Here is a 22870-nt window from a genome sequence, read left to right as displayed (position 1 = left end):
CGGAGACGTTGCATCGATAGCGCATAATTTGAATATTACGACGAGAATCATGAGATCATATCCGGCTATGCTCCATCCCCCTCATGACGATGTGCGTTACGAACATTACAATTACGCGTGCTTCTATTTTACGTTCGTTTTAATAATTTACACGTCACGTTTCGTTCATCAACATTTTCCATTTAATGCTTTATGCATGTCTCCCAGTTACATAATTCAAAGTAGCGTTTAATTTTATACTTCTGTTTCGCAACACTCCGTCCTCGACGGCCGGTGAAAGTTATTATTGACGGACACCACGGATAACGTTGCGCCAATTTTTCTAATCTATCCATGACTCTCCATTGTCGAGCCGCTCTCTAATCTCAGATTAAATTTCGTATAGAATCTGCGCCGATTTATTGAATTGCTACTCATACGTCCATGGAAACTCTTACGGAGGTATTTCGCGAAAATCTCTTCTCCTATCGACCGACTTGTTCAGAAATTGCGGACTCCCAAATTGGTTTTCGGATAAGACAGGTATTTTCCACCGCGTTAAACACACCAAAAGCGACGCGCAGTTTAAATTCGTTTCCGTAAAAGTCTATCTTCCACGATCGCAATTAAAGTTCAAGAGCGTATCTAATTTATCGATTTTTTTCTCTCTCTCTCGAGAGAGATTTTTCCATCACGTAAATAATACAAAAATGGCGATAAAACGCGTTACCGCAAATGTTAACGCAACATATAGCGAATTTCCGCGGCGGGGCTTCCTGAAAGGAGTGCTTTAGAATGTCCTCGGAAGTTATGCCTCCTGACAACGAGTCGTGCACGAATCGGAAGTTATCGAGGCAGCAAATTATCGAAAAGATCTACCCGTCCAAGCGGAATAATAGACGCGAGAGTGGAACGTTTTCAACCTCGCAACTGATCAGCGAGGCGTGCGTATCTTTGACAAAGGCTTTTCTAAATGTATTCACAGTGCTCTAATGGATAAGACCTCAGACTCTGGCTATCTGAAGACCGAATCTATCCATCATGTCTGGATTTTTCGGTTAATCCTTCCCAACGACGCTATTTATCTTAGGGATATACAGACTGACATCAATAGCACTTTGTACAATATCGAATTGATAGAAGATTAATTTCAATTTGTTAGGAAAAGAGGTATTATAGAGGGATTATCAATCATTTTGACTTTATATATTTTGATTATAGCTAATAAAAGCTATAAAATGTTTTTACATTTTTTAAAAATATTTGAGACACTAAATTAATAGAGGCAATGATAAAATTTTAATTAAAGCACACCACACACACACACACATACACACACACACACACACACACACACATACACACACACACACACACATTTTTAAAAATATCTTTTAATATATATTTCTAATATTTCTTTTTAATATTTATATGCATATTAATTAATTTGTAAAAATTATATTTTCAAAAAATTAAGCATTACTGGAAAAATCATATAAATATTTTCGATAAAATATAATTGAAAATGTTTTTTCAAATTTAATAAATTGTGGACGCAAATTATTGTCCCGTGAGTTTTTAAACAAATTTCATATTTTAATAAATATTTTACTCAAATAGAATCGATTTAAACTAACTATTCAATTGATAATGATCAAAATTACTTCTTCCAACGCGAACGAGTGGACGGAATGTCGTTGGAGAAACCGCAAGTAATTCAAAGCAGGCTTTGATGTTCGTTAGGTGCGGTCTGCGTAAAGTTGCACCTGGATTATTTCCATACACGAGTATAGCGGAAACAGGGCTGTAAACGATTTCGCGATGCGCGAATTTTACGGCACGCTGGGCCACCCTCTGTGCCTGAAAGAAAAGCGGGAAACTGGAGAATATTGTTGGACGAGATTACATTTTTCTCTGTCGACGCGAGTCAACAGCACGTTACAGCATAATAAATGCTCGAAATGCTTTTGTCGCTTAGTCAATTTTGTGATCGCACTTTAGTTAATTAACTTAGATGCTTTAGCACAAACATCGTGCCCGATGGGTAAAGCGATGACATTATTCCAGCTCTCCTTATCGCGTTTGTATAAATCGCAAAACAAATACGCGCGTAAATAAAATACGCGCTGATTAATCTACCTAGTCACCTTTTTCGTACATCGTACATAAATATTCGTATTTAAATTAATATTTCACATTGATAATACCTCGTTCAAAAATGATGTAAACGCTATATAAGTGTTGCCTTTGCATTCAGCTTGACACGATTTATTTTTCGAGAGCGAAACGCGATCGCGACGTCAACAATGACGTGTAATATTAAATATGTGACTCGGTGATAAAATATGTTGGTACGGATTATTGATACAGACTTAAAACCCTCACGAGACGCTACCTGGTTTAACAAAAGTTCGTCTTGCAACGGTCGTACTTCGCGGTATCCCTAGGCACACGCAACTTTTTATTATACTAGGTCAACCAGCTGGTCGAGTTAATAAATTGGCGGTTATTAAAGCGCGAAGGCAAATAGGCCATGACAACTGAGCTGTCAGAGATTCTGTACATAACTGTCTATACCTGACACAGTTACAACAAAATATCAACGAGTTTAATTTAATTCGAAACCATCAGTACGGTGCAAAACAAAAACGTTGTTTTTAGCTTTCGTTTAGCTTTAAATTCTTTTAGGAAATGTACATGTCTATTAAATTATCTATTAAGCGATTTAAATATAGCAACCGTAAGAAAAATCTCTCAAAATTTTTATGAAGCAGATTTATTTCCGTTTAGCAATTATTTTCTGTGCTACACGAGCAAACGACGAGCAAACAACTTGACATAATAAAGGACAATGTCCTCTTATCATTAATCACGTACGATCGATAATCCAAGAGGTCCTCTTCTAGGAAAGACGCTGACATAGAAAAATGTTGACTTAAAATCTCAGACCCTTCGCTGTCGTCCTACGAAAACGTTTGTCGAGCAATTTACGCGTTCCCGTGCGTTTATTAATCGAATTTGCTTGCGCACGAGGTCGGCCTGCCAGCTGTGAGGACGAAAATCCTAATAAGGGTCCACGTGAAAGCTATCATTGGCTATCGCTAGAGTAATCACTTGGAAATGTCTGGGTCTGTCCTTCACATTTTCACCCGAATAATTCGTCGAGGACTTCGCTCGTCGGCCATTTTTGCGCGCTCGTGACTGGAAATATTTAGCCTTTCGTTAGCGGTGCGACAATTTTCACGTCAGAGAATTATACCCGTAAATATACCGGCGAACGCTTAACCGTTCATCGTCGAGATTTTTCATCGTTACCGTTACTGTTCACTCTCACGCTCATACTGTGGACTATTCAAGCTCAGTATAAAACCACCTGTATAAACATTAGACTTGACCGTAAATGCGGTTAGTGGTTTTATAACTTTTTGCTGAAAGATTAAATAAAAGAACGTGGTTGTAGACGTCGCGTCGCGTCACGTCGCTATCGAGTCGAGCTCTTGTTCAATAGAAACAAAGCCACGTAGCGGTGGAAGCGGTGTGCTGTCGCTTCCGACAGGTAAACTTTGTGGAATGGATTAAATGCATTTTATCGAATGAAGGAGGGTACGTCGTCGTTGCGGCGCGTATTGAACGACCATGCGATCGATGCGCGTTTAGCATGCGGACAGAGGGATTGCAAAGAGAAAGCGATAGATAGAAAAAGAGAAATCTAGAGAGAGAGAGAGAGAGAGAGAGAGAGAGAGAGAGAGAGAGAAGCAGTGAGTCGTTCAACGCCGGAGGCTGCGGTTACACGAATAGCCAAAATAACGCGGTAGGTCAGTCGGAAAAACCGGAGAAGCCCGTACCTCCGTCTTTTGGTCCCGCGATTCTCTCGCCAGCTCGTCCGGAAGAATCTGCGACTCGGAAGACCCACTTTTTGAAGAATTGCGCCGGAAGGGCCACGATCGTTTTCGTCGTCGTGACCGCACCGCCGCGAGGACGATTTAAGTTGACATTTACGAGCGGCGAACACGAAACGTGCGACGATGGGTGTGGGGAAATTTACGACGATCGTGATAATCGGAGACACGCGCCTCCGATTACGCCGATGTAATCCGCTGACCGCGCGATTTCGCACGCGCCTACGCGATACATCGATGTGAGACAAGAGAAAAGTGAGGCGTAGCGTAGAGCGTACGGGGCATACGAGGTTATTGCTACTTACAGTAAGTATCGGTGGTAAGGCGATCGATGGTATCCTGCTTGAGCTTGCTGTTCTTCTTACCCATCTTCGTAGCCCGGGGCTTCGTACGCGGTCTAACGAGCGTGGGTTACACCGATCTCGTCTCTCGCTGAACCAAAGACACCTCTTCACGCTGGATCTCCTTCGTTCCGGGTTCTCACCGTCCGCCTCGCATCTCTCGATTCCGCCGAATTACTAGTCGGCAGACTGAGAATAAGAGGGGCTCGAGTTCACCGTCAAGCACACCGGAATGAATGCGATGTTCCCGCGTCGCTTCACGAGGACAGGGAAGAATTTGCTGGACGACCAGCGATTTCCTCGAGGCGTGTGTGTGTGTGTGTGTGTGTGTGTGTGTGTGTGTGTGTGTGTGTGTGTGTGTGTGTGTACGCGTGCGTGTGTGTGTGCGCGTGTATGTGAGATACGGATCGTCTTTTGTGAAATCACGTTCCGAGTTCCTTGACTCCTTCTGTTTCGCAGCCGCGAAAATACTCTATCGAATTCCACTCGATAAGTTTCCTCGCCAGCAACTTCCTTTCCGTTGAGCTGAACCGGTCCTCCTCTGCTTCGATAAGTTCGCCCGTGAATTCAATCTGAAGGCGATGTTTTGCAAAAAGGCAGAAACTTTCCTCTTCGATCTCTCGAGAAGAGCATTCGCGCTCGCCGATAAATTTTTGTCGCGTTTCGACGAAATGCTTCGGCATTCGGCGATTCGTCGCGAACGACAGAGTTTGATTTAATTTGCTCGAAGTGTGCAGGAAGCGTGGAGAGGCGTACTTAATTCGATTTAATTACGACGCGGGGTTCGATATCACTCGCGTCGTCTTACTAACGGGGTCGATTCATTGATATGCCTCCCACGTAGAATTTTCTTTTCGACGATATTGCTTTCTCTGTGGAGAAGACAAAGAGGAATTTTAATGAGAACGCGGGCTTTCCTGTAAATGAGTCATGGGATCGTAGCTTCCCATTTTTCTTCCCCCCATCCTCCCCCCCCCCCTACTTTCGATACGCTCGTTCTGAAGCGTCAGCGCAGAAATTGAAACTAGAAACTCAACACGTTTGAATCGCAAACTGTAAACCGGCATCAAGAGGGAGAAGGATAATTTTCCAGTGCGGTAAGCTTTGCGGAATCATTAATCGCACCACTTGGTCTCTTCGGTGAAGTTTTGAAACGCGCCAACGAGCTTCAATTCGCGAAGATCGTATCGGAAAATTGAGACGAACTCGAAGAGAAGAGGGCTGGCAAACATCATAGGAGTTCATCAAAGTACTTGTGTACAGAAATTCGAAAATTTGACTTTCGCGACGATGATTAAACGAATTGATCGAACAATATACACGAGAAGCAAATTTTTATTTCTCAAGAATGACGAGATATCAAGCGTATAACGCGAATGAATGTCGCATGCAAAAATGCTATGTTGTCAGATCGAAGTTTCAAAGATCGTAAGATCAGACAACCGATACAGATTACTTTCAGAAACTTGTGCTAGCCAATCCCTTTTGGGCCATTATGTGAAGGACTTTAAAGGCCAACGGCGCTGCGATATCTCTAACCTTATCCGGGGATTAAACGGAATTTCCACTAAATGTATTTCCTCAGCTCTCCCTGTCGCGATTCGCTTGTTCCGCTACGACTACATTTAATCCTATCGCTTTCCGAATGCCATGAAAGAATATATATCAACTCGTTTGTTACTTTGAAGCCAATAGCCGTTATTATTATAATGTTTCTTCGTTTGTTGTGACTATGCATTTTTCAGCTATACCGATAAAACAATCGGAACAATTAAAAACATAAAAAAGATAAAAAGTATTTAATATAGAAAATTACCATAAAAATTACTGTAAAATTTTTATTTAAAATATCTTAAAATATCCGTTAATCACAATATAATTACAATAAATTAAATTAAAGTTAAATTAAATTAAATTTGGCAGATTTTATTTTCTTGTTTTAAAAAATGTAACGATCGAGGAAACAAGGAATTTGTTTTTAAAAAAAATGTGAAAGCAATTATTCATCTATCTTTCTAGTTTTGTGATATGAGAATTGATAGCAGAAGAAACGTGAATTTGAGTTATATCAGCGTACTTATCGCGACATTATTAGCACCAGTGAATAATGAATCGTGCTCTCTATATCTATCCCAATCTCTTCGCAGCTTACCGTCCGGGATTAATTGAGTCGCGATTGAAGGCAACGAAAATTCTCGGCAAGGGGAAAAGTCCCTCCATTCGTGGGGGATTGACTGAGGACGGAAAATACGGTCCGACACGTCGTGAGCTGATTCAAAAACGAAGCCCTCGTTCCTCGTCGTCGGAACTTTGTAAAAACTTGGGGCGGAATAACAATGGACGAACATAGGACGCGGAGGGGAGCGGGGAGTGAGATGAAGTTACGACAAAGTTGGAGGGTCCCTCTCTTTTCCTCTTTATATACGGAGATCTTCGCCTCTGAATGACGTATACGGCACAACGGGGGAGGAAGCGAACGCGGGTGAGATCTCACTTGAAGAGGATCCAGAAGAAGAGGATTTGAATTCAAATGCGGATCAGTCTGCTATTGCGAATTCACGTCACGTCGTTGTGGTCCGCGATGGCGCGTAGCGTCCCCGCGAAGTTCGGTTTAAGCGCGCGATACCGAGGAATTTTGATTCATGCGTCGTTTATGCCGCGTCGCGCCAACAAAATTACGGAAGTCGGTCTGATATGAAAGAGGCGCGACGGAAACGGGCAATCCTCAGCCGAGATTCGGGAGGAAGGATTCGTCGGAGGCCGCGACGAAGGGGGAAGGGGGAACTTTGCCGAAAGATTAATTTCTGGTCGAGGTCGCGTTACATCCTTGACCTCGCGCCGTGTGACACTTGGAGCATGCGTTTTCATCCTTATTATTACGCTGTAACGTAATCGAGAGACGATCGGTCTGGTGAAAGGAAAAATTTAAGGATCTGCGAAGTGGATGCGAACGATTGAACGAAGAGGTATGAGGAATCGGTACCAATTTTTCTCGTTCTCCAGCTCGCGAATCCTCTGGAGAACGTTTCTGCTGAAAAGCTACGGAAATCTGATTATCGAGAGATCCTCTCCTGATACAGCAGCACTTCCCATTCATAAAACAAACTGGACGTCGATGAGAGAGAGAGAGAGAGAGAGAGAGAGAGAGAGACGCTCTCCAAAGTGCACTAAAGTGTCGTACAGTCCGTAGCTCTCGATCGCGACAGTGGATAGCGCACGAGAAAGGGTATTATCGTCGTGTGCACCTGCGACTCGCGCAACTTTCGCACAGAACGTCGATAGAGAATACCATCGGAGCTCTGAATGGAGACAACGCGAGGGAAACCAGCTGGCGAATGGGAACCTTACGCGTCATTTACGAAACGTGCTCGATATCAACAGAGACCATCACTGCGGGAGTTATCCGATGAACGGATGAAGATACGGTTGGAATATTGCGTTCCGATAATTCGCTCGTGACACGCTCCCCTCGATCAAAGCTCGTCGATGCGAATCGGTATCCCGACTATCTGAACCGTATCGATTTGCCGCTATCGCGAAGCGATCGCACGCGCGAGATTGTCTCTGTCACACGCAACACGACACGGTTAACATGAACAGATGCTGCGCTCGGCGATTGGCGAACCAATACCAGGCCGTATCCAATTGGTCCCCGGCGTTTATCATGGACACCCTACGGGCTCTCTCGTGCGTGCTCATGCGAACCTGTGCTCGTAGGCGCATACTTCCCTCGCGAGTACTCTATCCGGATGCTCGATGGTAAATAGAATTTCATTCATGAGTTCTCAATCGCTAAGGTATGTTCGTCGGCGAAGCGCGGATCAGTGACGTCATAGCGTCGCGGCGCCTGGCGTCAGACTGGCTCGGTGATGACATTACGTGGAGGTGTATGAGGAGGGGGGGGGGAGGGTTATAATAGCGCAAGCGCACCACTCGAACCCGAGGAGGATGCTCTATACTATCCCACTCTCCCGTTCTCTCTTCCACAGCGGTTCCTCCGATTCCGCCACCTTCGATCCTCTTCGCGCATTCTCTCCCTCTCTCGCTCCGTCGAACCTACGCTCTAGCCGTCTCGGTCGACCGCGTTCTGCGTCGTTTTCACCCTTGTCTCTCTTTTCCCGATTTTCCCAACTGCTTGCCCGCCTGCCTCTCTTCGCCTTCCTCTTTTCTCCCACGTCAGGACATTTTTCTATCTCGACTACACGCACAAGTGGTGCGCCGTCTCCCTCGATTTCGCACTTGCCTCCACGCGCCGTCTCTTTCGCAGATCCGTTTCTGCCACTTCATCCCTTTCCTACCGTTCTCCTCCATCGCCGAAATGCCCTTACCCCTTCATTTCTATTTGGTCATAATTCTCGTCTTACAAATATTGTTAGCGCCCTTGGCGCTTTTGGGAAAAACTTCGGCGCACCCCCGTAAAGTTCCATTATGAAATTAACCCGGGCGAATATTCGTATTCGGAAAGGAATTCACGTTTTTATTATTATTTATCATTGCCTTTTATTGCCCGGCCGTCGCCATCGACGCTCGCTCCCGTTTCCAGCTTTATCACGATCTGTAATAAATATTACTTTGCTCGACCGTCGGTTTCGCGTTTGGAATTTTTACTGTTGTTTGAGATAAACTACAGAAAGTAAAGAAAAACGGAGATACAGCACTAGAATATATTAATGTTTTTATTTTTCTGAGAATGAAAGTGATATTACGTCATGTAAAACCAGCATAAAATGAAGAGATATGAAATTCAATGAGAATTTTCTTGATTTTATATGAGGACGCAATCACTTGTTGTGCTAGTAAATAGAATAGTAAATAGAATATTTTGAAGGATTGAAAAAGATTAATGAGACGATCGTGCCTTATTAATATTTTATCCCAAAGAGAAAACGGAAGATACAAAATGAATGTGCGGATCGTAAAGTAACGATACATTTAGAATTTCGCAACACGGCGCAAAGTTTCCCGGTGCGATGTTTTACCGTGATGAGACCAATCACTTAAAAACACCGTCGTAATTCGCGGAGTTTGTGGGAAAAGCAGTGCGCCTGCGAAACAACATTTTTCGATTGAGCGGAACTTAAGAGAAGACGGAGAAGATGCTGGTTCGGATGGTGTATCTCGCCGCTAGCGGATTTTTGTTGCGCTCCGATCGTTCTCCGAGTTCTGCCGGATAAATTCGACGCGATGGATTTAAATCGACGCGGATTCGCCCGCAGATCCATGAATAAAAGAAAAGGTTTGCGTGATACTACTGATTCGTTGGTTCGATGACAAAACGATTTATTTCAACCTCCAGCTTTATTTCCACCGATGCTCGAAGAGTTGCTTAGATTACCGCTCAATTTGTTACATAATCATGTGTTACATATTGCATGTAATATTTAATGAGAAATATATAATAATAAAACAATAAGAAATATAATTTCATAATCAACGAAAATCACGACGTTTAAAAAAAAGTATTGTAAAATTGTCCGACATCTTTTTAGAATTATTCCGGGTAGAGTAGAATACTTTCTTGTAAATTATACTTTTTATTTGTAATCTCGCGATTATAATTAATCAAGCAATGACGCGGTAATAAATTCTCAACGCGACGTCTAATTATCTCCCAGGGATAATAGCTTCCAGGCGCGGTGCGCGCGTTTTCTTCTCGAAATCCTTGATCCAAACTCGTACAGTTTTTCGCTGACTGTCGCCGAGATGTTGCGACAATTTGATTTAATCATGTATTTATCGCCTAGCCACGAAAGTCGTAATTGCAATCGTGAGCCTCTAGCATTGCATCGCCCTCCTCTTTTCCCTTTGCCTCCTCCTCCTCCTTCCCCTTCTGCTCCTGAAGAGCAAGAACAATAAAATGTTCAACATCGCGTCGAACGGTAAGGAAACAAAGCGTAAACGAAAGTGGAACACGTCAGCAGTCCTTCGCCAGCAATACTCGGCATAAAAAAACGTCGATGATCCTCCTCCTCGCGAAAATGGAGCCGCGATCAACAACAATCGTCGACGACAATAACAGATACATTCGCGTGGCGCGGGCGTAAAGCGCGATTCGTCAAACTGTTTACAGCCATCGCGATCCGGAAGTGAATAATTGCCGCTTGCCGTCTCGCCCAGCGAGCGGCCACTCCGTTTCCTCTCGCAGAACGATTCCTCAATTTCAGCCATCGCGCGGGTCCTCCGAAGAGGTGCGTTGATAAAACGAATACGCTCGCCCGTAATTGATACAGCACCCGTGAAAATGATACTTTCGCATCGTGACAGATGTTGCGCAAATCAGGTTTTACAGCGGATTAATTTCTATATTACCCCGTCCGCAATTTGTCCGCGTCGAAAACTTTTTATTATTTAATACGCGTCGCTCTTATTTGCTTAATGTATCTTTGATGGTCTTCCCGTCGCTGCTTTATTAAGATTTAAGAAGAAGGTGAAATATATCTCGCCGGAATGAGGTTCTTTCGCTGCGCTCTACGAAATTAAAGTCGTATCTTCGACCATCCACCCGCCGCCGGATGGAAGCTCGCTAACGAGAAAGGAGATAGAAATGCGAAAGCTCAAAGCAATATGTTGTTTTATGAATAACTGTAAATATTCGTACTTGTAATTCCAAGTTCTTCTTCAGAATATAATAATGTACATATTTTCGATATATTAGATATGAAATTGTACGTGCGATTATTATACACTTTTGATTACATGCATAATAACATAATTACATTTTTCTCAAAATTACTTTGCTAACTGTTACAGAATTACAAACTTTTTAGATTATTTATCCTTTTTGCAAAATTATCTCAACGAAGCACATTTAAAGATCTCTTTTTAAGATTCATCGATCTCCATTTCCATAAAATTTCCATAAAAGTCAACGAGCGAATTCAAGAAACGAAAAGTTTTGATGATAATAAAATGACAGAATTTTTCTCATCACACGAAATGGCGAAATCGGACGGAAATCACGGTCGTATTTTGGCGAGTTCCGTACCGTCGAGCATCGCGCAAAAATTGCGGCAAGAACTGTTCGATTCGTCGAAGAAATGACTCGCGGGGAAACGTGACTCCTGTTCCTCGAAGGGATATATGATTCTATTTGCGGGGGTAACTGAGATAGGCGACGATATGAGCGTGAGACGATAGACGAGGAGTGTTTCGAGCGGAAAATGGAATCTGCGCTAAAACGCACCTGGGAACCGTCGGAACTGCGGCGCTACCATATCCAATCTAAATATCTACATGCACGATGCATCCCTTGAATTTATGCACTTGTTTTGAATTTTCCATTTTATTATCTTTTTTTTTCCGTTATTTTCGTTCCGCGATATTTTCTTGCCCCGCGGAACGAAACGCTGAGAACAAAATCATGGTTATTGAATATTTCTGTAACAAGTGAAGCAATTACGAAAATGGGCAAAAGTCTGCGGATTAATTCGTCGCTTCAAAAATGCATTTAACTATCTCGGAAAGAAAATTTTATTTCAGCTGGAGTTTCACGCTCGCGAAATTCGACTAGCTGCGACGTCGAATTTATCTTTCCGCAACTGCTTTTTTCGCTCACGACTATCATCTATCTTAGCAATGGCCGCGTTAATTGTGAGGTAAATTGTCTTTAATAAAACTCGCCCAGAGTTATATCGTCGTTGAAACCTCGTTGTACGCGGTCGGACTTGAGACTTAACGAGAATTACGCAGTCGACGGCGGTGTTCAGTCCTGTTCAGTCCTTTGTTTGACCATGTTTGCAGGACCCCGTTGTTCCGAAGCGAGAAGCAAACGGCAGCGGTCGGTCTCCTTTCAAACACAAGAGGGTGATTTCGAATTTCGCGAGTTTCGAAATCAGCTCTCGAACCCACGTGGGGGTGCCAACTAATTCACTTATTTTATACATTCCGCGCTCGGTTATCTCCCGGCGAAACGAAGGTTACTTTACCTTGGCATTTCGTATACTTCATTTAATTTTCATTCCGCATTTTAACGAGCGTGACATGCGAATTTAACAATCGCCAGGCGACGTGTCACACGAGCGTTTGTCAAACGCGAGCTCCCAATCGGTCATTGTTTCTTTTTCTCAACGATAGTAATCCATCCTTTTACTTACCTCAATCTCTTATCTTAGTCGTTCGTCAATCGGAAGCAATTGGCGACCCGATCGTGTCAAGGATGCAATCAAGATATATCTACTGTTTCCAATGTGCAATTCCAAGGCATGTAAATGCATCTCATTTACGTTTCGCGACTGTTAGGATAATTGCGAGTTAGCATACGGGCCTTCACAATGGATAGCAATTAGGACGGGGGGCGAGATGGCGTTTCTGGAATGTTCGATCTCTGATTTATCGATTTATTACCGGAGTGTCGAGTGTCTCCAGTCGCCATGGTATTGTCGCGATGATTCTTCATCAGCAACGTGTGAGGGATGCTTGCGCGTACGAGTAAAACGGCTTCGTTAGAGGCTCAGCCGACCGGAAGAGTCGTTAACTACGAGCAACGAAGTACACGCGAGCAATTTGCATGACCGCCAATTTCGTACGCGTTCCACTACTGTGCACGCTTCGATATAAGCAGCCTGTGCCCAGGTCGCCCCCGTGTGATTCCATTTACACCCTAATAAATTTCCAACAATAATTATTGGACCGGCCCTACCAGCGCGCGTTACATTATGCAATATCGAGGCTCAATCGAATTACGTTTAATGTGCGAAGTCGTCTGGTTTCATATTCATTTCTGAAATTCCCTACATATTTCCATCATTCATTCCCTTTTATCAGTCCGATGAACCATCCGCAACGAAATATGGATGACCGTCAATTTATTCGTGGAACGCGTTTCGCAATTTTGAGCAGCAGCACTATTTTTGGAGTTAAATCCGTTTATGGTATAGTAACATCGTATTATTAATTGGATGTGTACATACGCGATTATATAATTTTGGAGGAAGATAAATATTCATAATTGATGATTGCAACGGAACGTCTGCGTTTAATTACAAAAATTATCGAGAGCGCGAATAATTAATCACATTCAAATATCGAATATCAATAGGATTTTATTTGACTCGTGCGCTACGAATAGCTCGCGACATCATTAGTCATCACCGAAATATTCCTCAAATTTATTTAAGCGTTCCTACACTCCATCCAGCCTTTCCAAATTCCAAATTTACAAATTAAGTAACCGGAATCCCGCTCTTGTAACACTTTGTTAGTTTCTCATTTTAAAGGAAGCCCGCAGTGTTCCCTCGTAAGAAAAAGGGTAATTAATAAATATGACGAGCCATCTTCATAGTGTACCCTTGATTGACGTCCCCTTTGGCAAACAATGAATAAGCGAAACGCCTTTAAAGGACAAGTTAATTCGCCGGGAGAAGTCGCGTGACTCCGTAGTCACCGAAAGAGGAGCCGAAGGGTAGACAGGGCACTCGTTCACCCCGTGGTGCCTTCGACGGCGAACCAAGCCACCCTGTATCGACCCAGCGACGCCCACCCAAAGAGCAACCCCCACCATAGATGACCCCATCCACCAGCGACCGGTACCATTTCGCCCAAAAATTCCGAAGCGTGATGTGTCGCGCGCCAAGTCGCCGCTACTTTTTTATCCGTGGCACGAAATTCCGATGAGATTCCGAATGCGCCGTATTCGCTACGCGATCGTTGTTGACAAATCCATAAATCCAATGCTGGCGAATTGGCTTTCCAAATTCGGTTTCCGTTCGTAACGAACCGAAATCTTGTGACGCAATATTGCGATAATCAGGATGTAGACATTTAAATTGCCATGTTTATCCATGTAAATACTTTCTCAAACTCTGCATCTACTCTGGATGACTTATAACTAAAGAATAACAACAGGAAAAGATAATTCATAAGACAAGTTTGAATCAGAGGAAGTTGGTTACGAGGAAATTGGTTACGACGCAGAAAGAGGCATAGAGATATTTTTCTTCGAAGGACGAACCTTATAAATCATCCGGCAAAGTTTATCACATCAGTCGTATGCCATTGCGTGACAGTTTCGTATAAAAAAATATAGAGACATTACTATATTACTGCCATATCATAAAAGACGCCGGTCATATCTCCACTTTATCGCGCAGACTATTGCTTCCGAAGCGATTTTATTCTCGAAACATGTTGAAGGAGTATCCCTTTCTACCTATCTATCTATCCATCTCCCTGCTCACCAGAAGGAAGACACTGACGTTACATCCGCGGCTGATGGTACAACGTCGACAGTAAATATCCCGGACGCCTACCTATCTCGAAATTTTATTATGAAATACAGTATGAAATACAGTATATTCGTTCCCGTAACACACTTCGCTCGCCGTAGTATATCTTTCCGTTATTCCCGAGAAGGATGTACACGCGCTTAAATTATCCCCCGAAATGACAGGGCCCATCCATTTTGCTGTGCGCTTCGTTGTGTACACGATGCGCACGATGTGTTTATCGCTCGCCCACCGCGATGTATTTATAGTGGTCGAAACCCACCCTCTGGTGCACCGCTGGTCTAAATTATTTCCAAATAAGCGGCGCTGTTACCGTCTATGGAGGAGTCGGTAACCGCCTTCACTTCAACTCCAACGAAAATCCCGCCGACCGCTCCTTTCCCGTCCCATTCCCGGTGTTCTTCCGGACATTACGCCGGGAATCCGGTTCGCCCGCGATTCGTGAACAAAAACGGAAAACGGTGATCCGCCGGTGATTTTCCTCGCCGCCACCGTTTTCGTCTCGCTTAATCGGCGCCCCACATTACAGGAACGCGCGTGTTATATCCCCGCGAAGCTTCACACGCGAGAGGAGCCTCGATCGATCCGCGCGGTAAATATCAAAATTTCACGGACTGACGCATGACGCAAAAGTCGATTGAAAGAAACGATTGGACGCGGCCTGCCATATTTGCACGAGTTCTTCCGCGAGGCTAGGTACACCGAACGAACGCTCGTCATGTACTCGTCATCTGGTTCGACAGCGAACCCGCTGCTGTCGCATTCGACGTGACGAGCGCCCGCTGAAGCACCTCGACGATATTTTTACAGGTCGTCGAAAAAAAAAACGGTAAAAACGGTAAATTGCTCGAAGACAAATAGTGGATTAAAAATTAAAGGAGACTCGCGAACGTAGAAAGTTTGCGGATCTATTTCTTCAAAGAACGTGTTTAAACAGAGAATTTAAAAAAAAAAAAAAAAAAAGAAAGGACGGATCAAAGTATTCTCACACGTACGGCCAATGTTTCTAAGTAAATTTCTAAGTATATACGTATATATTGCGAAACTTTTACGTCGCGTCATGTTTCGCTCACGTAACAGGGGGGGGGGGTGTTTGCGAGGGAGGATGCAAGAATTCTGAAGACAAAATGGATGTTTCTCTGAATTTATTTCTTCGTTCACGCGCTTCGCAAATTCACCCCGCGAACGAGATGCCGCATCCACGTCACGAAGTATTCTTTGTTGGGATTTACGTATGCAAATAAGCGAAATAATATTACCATCGAACCACGAACGCGGACGGACCCGTTGCGACGAATTTAATTATCGATTTCCCCGAGGAGAGAGAGAATATCTTTCTGGAGTGCAGTACCTATTTTCGAAACGCGATGCAGCCAGGAGGTAGCGGTTTATTTCGGTGAGTTCGATGGAATATTATTATTATTATCATCGCCGGCAGCGGTCCTTTCGTTAGATCCGAAAGGCAAAGCCAGCGCGCGCCTGTATTGCGATGCGCAATCTTTCGTTCTTTCAATACGTGGACCATCATGAAATTCAATTCCCGTCCCGAGGGATGGGGGGAGGAAGGAAGCGCTATACATAAATTGCTTAGGTCTAATCGAACGTAGCTTATCGACGACGAAGATACATTGCGATGTAAAAGATTAATGCCGATAAGGACAGAACGGAGATGAGACGTAATTCTCACTGGCGCGCAGCGGCGCACGATTATACAGCACTCACACGGAAATAAATCATGATGATTCATCGCACAGCGATAAAATATTTCTTGACATCGTTTCTTAATTCATTCAGTTATTTTAAATGACGGCACGTCTCTCGCCTCCGCCTCGCCTTCCGTTTCCGGTGATTTCCGAATTAAACGCGGTCTCTTCCGCCTCGGCCGCTCTCGTGGATTCTCGTGGGAAAGATCCCTTGCACGATCAGGTACTTGACACATTTCGATTTTTCCTTTTCTCGTCCTCTTTTTCTTTTCTCTCTCTCTCTCTCTCTCTCTCTCTCTCTCTCTCTCTCTCTCTTTCTCGTTTAATTTCCAAGAGCGACGGCGATCACTCGCGACTCGATGCACAAGTCTTGTCGCCGCGTCTCCGCGCGAATTCTGATAAATTCCTTTTCGTCGCAATGCACACGGACGCATTGCAGCGGTTCTCACTATTTTCTCCGTTTGCACTTCCCCTTCTCTGCGTCTTCTCATCTCCTGCGCAATCCCCGCCTCTGTACAAAACTTGGTCGACGACGTTAGAAACTTTTCCAGCTTGTACTTCAAAGTACAAAAGAGTCCTGTGAGGAGTCCTCTGACGATGTCTTACAGAGACTCTTCTTTGTCTTTTAGTATATACTTCCGTCGTATTATTTCTCGATGAAGTCTCGCCGGGTATTTCGGCGTTCACGAGAAATTCAGTTCATTTTCTCGAGTTGAGGACGCACCCTCGTTCGACAGTGCGAAGGATAATCGGATATCGTCTATTTAATCGAGCCGATCGATTTGATCCCTGGAATACAATCAAACGTTCGCATTAACAATGGCAGCCGTGTAGGCACGCCTGCCTTTAGTCGCGTTGGTACACAGGAATGTTTCGTGGATGTGGCTATGTTCCGATAGTCTGCAACTATTTCAGAGTTATACAGAGAATATACATAGTTGAAATACTTTCTCGCGGATCAGCTTGTAAGAATCCGAGGATCCGTAAGAAGCGCCACGGCAAATCGATGGCGCAACATAGCTCGGCGCCGTTTCCCCCTCCGTTTTATTAATTGAAAAAAACGACGGCTATTTAATCAACGTGGGAAATTTTTTTTGATAGCCTACTAGCATCCAGTATCAAGCCCGTAACACGCAAGCAAGATTATTCCACGTAATTGTGCACAATCGGTGGGCTCGTATATCGTTTCGGATACGTACCCCGGCTATTTCACAGAGTTTTTACTCTTACAATCAAACCGTCCCGACATTTACAGTAGCACGGTACGTCGGTCCCGTGCTAGATTCGAGTCTTTTTTTGTTTCCACCGCTTGGCGACCGAGCGGTTGACGCCAGGATCGATGGCAAAAAATCCGTGTTAAACGCTGGCACGAGCCAGATGTCCGGGGGTCGCGACTGTGGTGGTCGGCGGGGTCGTCGTCGTTGTCGGCGGTCTCGGTATCGGGGAGCGCTTCATAGGCAGACTTCTACCACCCTGCTCGCTCTTGACCCACGGCCATTGCAGCGTGCGAATTAGAGTGTTTCGGAAGTCTTCGGAAAAGAGGCAATAAATGTAAAACGTGATCGAGTAATTGATCACTTCCAGCAGATTGGCCAGCGCCCGGAACACCTGCAACCGAACACAGCAGAATTAATGGACGGATTCATAATTGATGAAGTCGTGTATTAGGCGCGGCGGATGGTGGGAGGGGAGGGGAAAGGGGTGTGTTCCGAATAATTAAATCAATTATTCAGAAAGTAGGAGAAAAAAAATAAATTCCGATCGAGCATTCTTGCGTGACAATAAAACAATGAAAAAAAAAAAAAATTGATCGAAGGAAAAAATAGAACCGATATCGTATATTATTAAATTCTAATTCGGAATTCAATTCTATCGTTGTATTAAACTATCAATTAAGGATAAAGATGCGTCTTCGTTTGAAATTGAAAGGTAATATATAATGGAAATATTTGATGTGAATCTTCTTACCTGGTAAGGATAATGGTTGAGATTGCTCTCGCTGAGTGTAACATTTAAGATAACCATAGGACTGACGCAGACTAGGAAGAGGATGCTGGTGCTACCTAAGAGCAGCATGAGCCTCCGTTCTTCGGCGAAAGTTCTCGGATCCTCGTCGTTGCTGACTGTTCTCGATAAGGTCATTCGCCGGCGTCGCTCGCAGGACCTTCTGTATACTATCATTATTCTCAGATTGAATCCGGCGAGAAGGATCGTCGGCGCCACTTTAAAAACAACTTCTAGCACCACCTTGTATACCTAAAATACATATTTGCGTCACACACAAAGAGCCGATTAAATTAAAATGTTAAATATAGTATAAATCATTTTCAAGCTTGCAAATAGAAGAAAAATGCAAAGCTGAACGTTTCCAGAAATTCTGACCTTAATTCAAATGTCAGATCTCTTTTTAAACGTCAGATATATTTCTATTAATTTAAACTAATAATGGATAATGCTACATATATAATTAGCATTAATAACGTTATAGGTAATTAATAAATTAGCAGTTAAATTAATAATATAATATTCTGATATAATTCGCTTTAAAATGTTATTTCCAAATTTTTAGGAAACAAGAGGCAACTTCACGAGAGAAAAGAAAACATGAATTACCTGATAGTACCACGAGTTGAGAAACGGCTGATTGTCTCTCCTCTGGTAGATTAGGGGACCGTCGAGTGCCAGCAGGCAAGTCGTAACTTCACCTCGAAATACGCTCGGCAGATAAACGAGAAATGTAACCAGAGGGATGAGCACCACTGTTAGGTGAGGAGGCCCGCAGAGTGGTCGCGTGTGTTGTCCGGGATGACAGACGCTTACGTAACGCTCCACTGTCAATGCCAGAAGCATCATTACTCCAACCCCTATGCATACAATTAACCCCTATATCTCTTGAATATAGTGCTATGTCGAGTCAGCCTTAAAAGCTCTCTTCGTCACGTAGATCTGTGCGTTTCCACACATAATGTACAGAATGTCGACCGAAAAATTGTCGCAACACGTTTCGTCGCCTGTACAAAATGGCTTAACGCTCTTTTTTTTCATCGCGCCCCATTTTTCTCTCTAATTCTCTTTCTTCGAGCCGCGTCACGGCGAAACTTCTAATCGCTATAATTGTTGTAACTTATAAGAGCTGCGAGATACGAGAAAGCAAAAGTTTTCCGCTGCGAGCGGAAAGTTGTGCAACGACCGATCTTCTATTTCTTTCGCGCACGGTGCGGAGAGCAGATAATGAGATAAATTTATTCCTTGTCTCGGCGCGATAGTATCAGTTTTCGCGAGGACGGTGTTAATGAGAAAATACAAGAGAGAGAGAGAGAGAGAGAGAGAGAGAGAGAGAGAGAGAGGGGAGGGGCAGAAGAAACGAGTTGATTAAACTATCCGCGGGCGGAATTTTGCAACGGAATTCTCGTCAATGGCAATTTGTCGTACCCAGGCAGCCGTTCCCGAGGAAGAGTTCGAGGTGAGCGTGATAGAAGGCCTGGAGCCAGCTGCTCCATCCCCCGGTCTCCTTGTGGATAAGCACTCTCAGCGCGAAAGGGATGCAGAAAAGGATCGCAAGGAGCGCCGCCGCGGAGTAACCTGCAACAAAAAGAGGAGCGGAGCCCGCGGTTAAGGAGGACAGTCGGACGGGGAAAAATAAGAGCGAGGACCCTCAGACCCGAGTTAACTTGATTTCATAAACCCGGGACAGCGGGCGAACGTGGCGCACGATTCACTTAATCATTTTCGCAACCTCCCTGAATATTCTGTCACCGCGAATGGAATTTTTTATTCCGCTTCCACGCGGTTTCGCCGTCGCGTAGAGGGACGGAAATAGGATTAAATCACTCTTCAGGATCTATTACGGGATCTCCCTGAGCGTTCTCAGAAATGTTTCCGCATTTTATACTCGTCGCCGCCATTTGATAGCCGCATATTACGCGTCGCGTAAAATGTTAACGCTTCCATCGTCATTTTCCGCCCTTGTAACCTGTAACTCGTAAAGTTGTAGATGTATGTGTTTCGCTTAGTCGTTAATTGGCCGTCACGAACGCGCGGTATTTTTATTTCCCGTTTCAATTCCTATCAAAAGTCAATCGAAACTCGTATCCAGACAATCGAAATTGGATACACGTTTTTTGCCAGTTTCTATTGGTTTCCTGTTTTCGGTCGATCGCACTGCTAGTTGCTCTTCGTCTCCTGTTACGAGCTTTTACCGCCCATTGAAATCAATTAACGCCCGTATTTACCGTTTCATTCCGCGGAATTTCCTGAACGCAATAAAGATGTTGACCCTATTCTTCTTCACACACTCGCGAATTGAATAGAAAATCATACATCTTACATACTTCAAATACAAATACAAGAAGGAAAATATTTTAATAAAAAAAGTTTTATTGCTTAAAAAAGTCAAATTTATTTCTACTCTGCATAAAATTTATTAAAAGCTTTCAGTGAGTTATTTAATATTGACATGAAATTTGATAATTACACGAATAAACATGAAAAAAACATATTTAAACATTATTCATGTTTGATCAATTAATTCAGTGATTATTTCTGAATTATCTTCAATCAATGTATAATTGATGAACTTCGGCCGAAGCAGAGTTTTATCAACCTCCCTTTGCCGTACCGACCATCCCTCGAGCTCTCAGCCGCCGATAAGCTCGAGTTTGTTGGTAACACGCTCCTTTGGTCGATGATAACCGAGTGGTGAACGGGAAGGGTGGTTTCAACCCCTCGGTCGATGTCTGTTACCAACCGACCTAGATTTGCGTTCTGCAGCCATCTCGTAGAATCTTTCCTAAGCACTTCACTAGGCAATTACTTTAATTGCGAGGAAAAGTTCTCCTTTGGTTTTTTTCTTCCCTAAAGTTTATTAAAGCGCGCGATACAAGCTTGTCGGAGTATGAAAGTCGCAAGAATTACGCGGAAATTGGTTAATGTTCTGTGAATGAAAGTCGAGTTTGCCACCCCCGGCTACGCGTCGTGGAAGCTCGTAAAACTTTTACATCGAAGCCGTCGCATTAAAGCAAAATTGCATCTTTCCATTTAAATTACGATTTTTTTGCTGTCTGTCGTATGTCACTAACAATCACGAAGAACCAGGTACGTTTCATTGGTTTTACCGATCTCTTTGCGAATCGATTAATGAATAGGATTCAGTTCCTTGACCCTTCTCTTATTTCGGTTTCTTAAAATTTCTTAAAATTATTTTCTAAGAACTTTTCATGAATTAATACGAGTATATAAATACGACATTAAACATCACAACGTTCCATTTGGCAAAATAAAGACGAGTATTCAAATATAAGAAGTATAAGAAAATAAGCCTAGATAGTATTATAATATAATAACATATCTACATCTTTCATTTTCTTACGTTTCGAAATATTTTTATAATTTATACTTTATAATACTTTCACAAATTTTAATTTACATATTATTTTTTTAAATAATAGCTTTCCTTTCACTACTAAAGTACGTGCGATATCATTTTTTTCAAACAATTTATCATATGTAATGTACATCTTAAAACTATTGTCACATCCGACTTATTCCTTGTCATGTACATTCTAAGCCCGATGAGATATTTAACGACATTTAACGAATACGTCATTTAAAACTGAGTAAGATGAGAAGAATCATCAAAGTAGTCGTCGCGCCTCAATGCCGAAAATCACTGTGGCTGATCCGCGTCTTCCATTTTTTTTGGAAGATGGCGGGCGGATGTCGGTGGGCGTCGGTGCTCGTTAACGCACGCAGACGAGAATTAATGTGTCAGTGACCGTTTTTGGGTCATGGTTCGTTTACCAAATCCTATCACGTTGATTAGCCGATTCCCTAATGTTTTCTCGTTCGTCCTCGTCCATCGATTCGCTGATAAGGAAGGAACACGAAAGAGATGACAGATCCATAAAAATCTGAATAGTGTGAAGCTGCTGGACAGAAATAAATCTCGGGACATTTTGGGTGAATATCTTTTGCGTGCGGCACGAAGGTCGAGTTCTCACGAAATATGTCAATTTCTTTATTTCGAAACAGCTATCGTGTATTAGATCATTGATCTATATAACGGATAAAAATCTCTTCCTTTTTCATCTAATGTAGATTCTAACAACACAATAAATTTTGACATCTTTTATGAGCATTTTGAATACTTTGTAGAGATCATTTAATATAATATCTGTATATTATACGAATCATTAAAAAAAAAATTAAAATATTTAAACTTTGCAGATAGTATATTATTATAATCCATTCAATTAAAAAAAATGCTATAAATATGGCTATTTTTGAAGAAAATTTGAAAAAAAGATAAAATTGCTATTTGGTTCTTTTTTATAAATATTTTTTCTTAAGGTATAAATATTTCAATTGGTTTATTTTGTTTGTAATATTATGCTCTAATTATGTGCTGAAGTTTTCATACCTAATGAATACTATGTCATGTTACAAGATATTACATTACACAATTAATTTTATGTCTAAAATTAATATTTTGCATCCTCCCTACATCTTTGCAAAATATGTGAAAATGTGTGTGTGTGTGTGTGTGTGTGTGTGTGTGTGTGTGTGTGTGTGTGTGTGTGTGTGTGTGTGTGCGTGCGTGTGTGTGTGTGTGCGTGCGTGTGTGTGTGTGTGTGTGTGTGTGTCACAAATCACGAACAGTGAAGAAAAATGTTACGAGACGTTGTTACTCAGCATCCCGCGGCGACATTTTACAAATCGCGTTTTCC

The 22870-nt window shown here is 42.9% G+C and overlaps 2 protein-coding genes and 1 long non-coding RNA gene across 4 annotated transcripts in view; 1 reads left to right on the top strand and 2 right to left on the bottom strand.

Annotated features, from left to right (window-relative positions):
- The window catches only part of LOC105426892 (frequenin-2), a 48402-nt gene extending 40310 nt beyond the window's left edge, over positions 1-8092 (bottom strand). Inside the window, exons 1-2 of one of the 2 annotated variants that reach the window (XM_089071170.1) lie at positions 7851-8092; positions 4184-5091 (exon numbers count right to left, since the gene is read on the bottom strand). In XM_089071170.1, coding sequence (XP_088927296.1) covers positions 4184-4247 — 64 coding nt within the window. In that variant the 5' untranslated portion in view covers positions 4248-5091; positions 7851-8092. The remainder of the gene's footprint in view (positions 1-4183; positions 5092-7850) is intronic. The other variant, XM_089071169.1, reaches the window with a different exon arrangement.
- LOC148937694 (uncharacterized) lies at positions 1672-19718 on the top strand. The gene is made up of 4 exons (XR_016138031.1): positions 1672-4184; positions 18173-18633; positions 18715-18911; positions 19582-19718. It is a non-coding gene; the product is annotated as an uncharacterized LOC148937694 (long non-coding RNA).
- Positions 15573-22870, bottom strand: part of LOC105426876 (putative G protein-coupled receptor B0563.6) — a 46689-nt gene continuing 39391 nt past the window's right edge. The window contains exons 3-6 of the mRNA XM_011638279.2: positions 19578-19727; positions 18759-19009; positions 18114-18401; positions 15573-17753 (exon numbers count right to left, since the gene is read on the bottom strand). Of these exons, the coding sequence (XP_011636581.2) occupies positions 17502-17753; positions 18114-18401; positions 18759-19009; positions 19578-19727 (941 nt within the window). The 3' untranslated portion in view covers positions 15573-17501. The remainder of the gene's footprint in view (positions 17754-18113; positions 18402-18758; positions 19010-19577; positions 19728-22870) is intronic.

The sequence above is a fragment of the Pogonomyrmex barbatus genome, unplaced genomic scaffold, assembly GCF_055798465.1.
Source record: "Pogonomyrmex barbatus isolate J1 unplaced genomic scaffold, ASM5579846v1 scaffold11, whole genome shotgun sequence".
Lineage (NCBI taxonomy): Eukaryota > Metazoa > Arthropoda > Insecta > Hymenoptera > Formicidae > Pogonomyrmex > Pogonomyrmex barbatus.
Note: the sequence above shows the minus strand (reverse complement) of the source record. Positions and strands in the feature narration are given on the sequence as shown.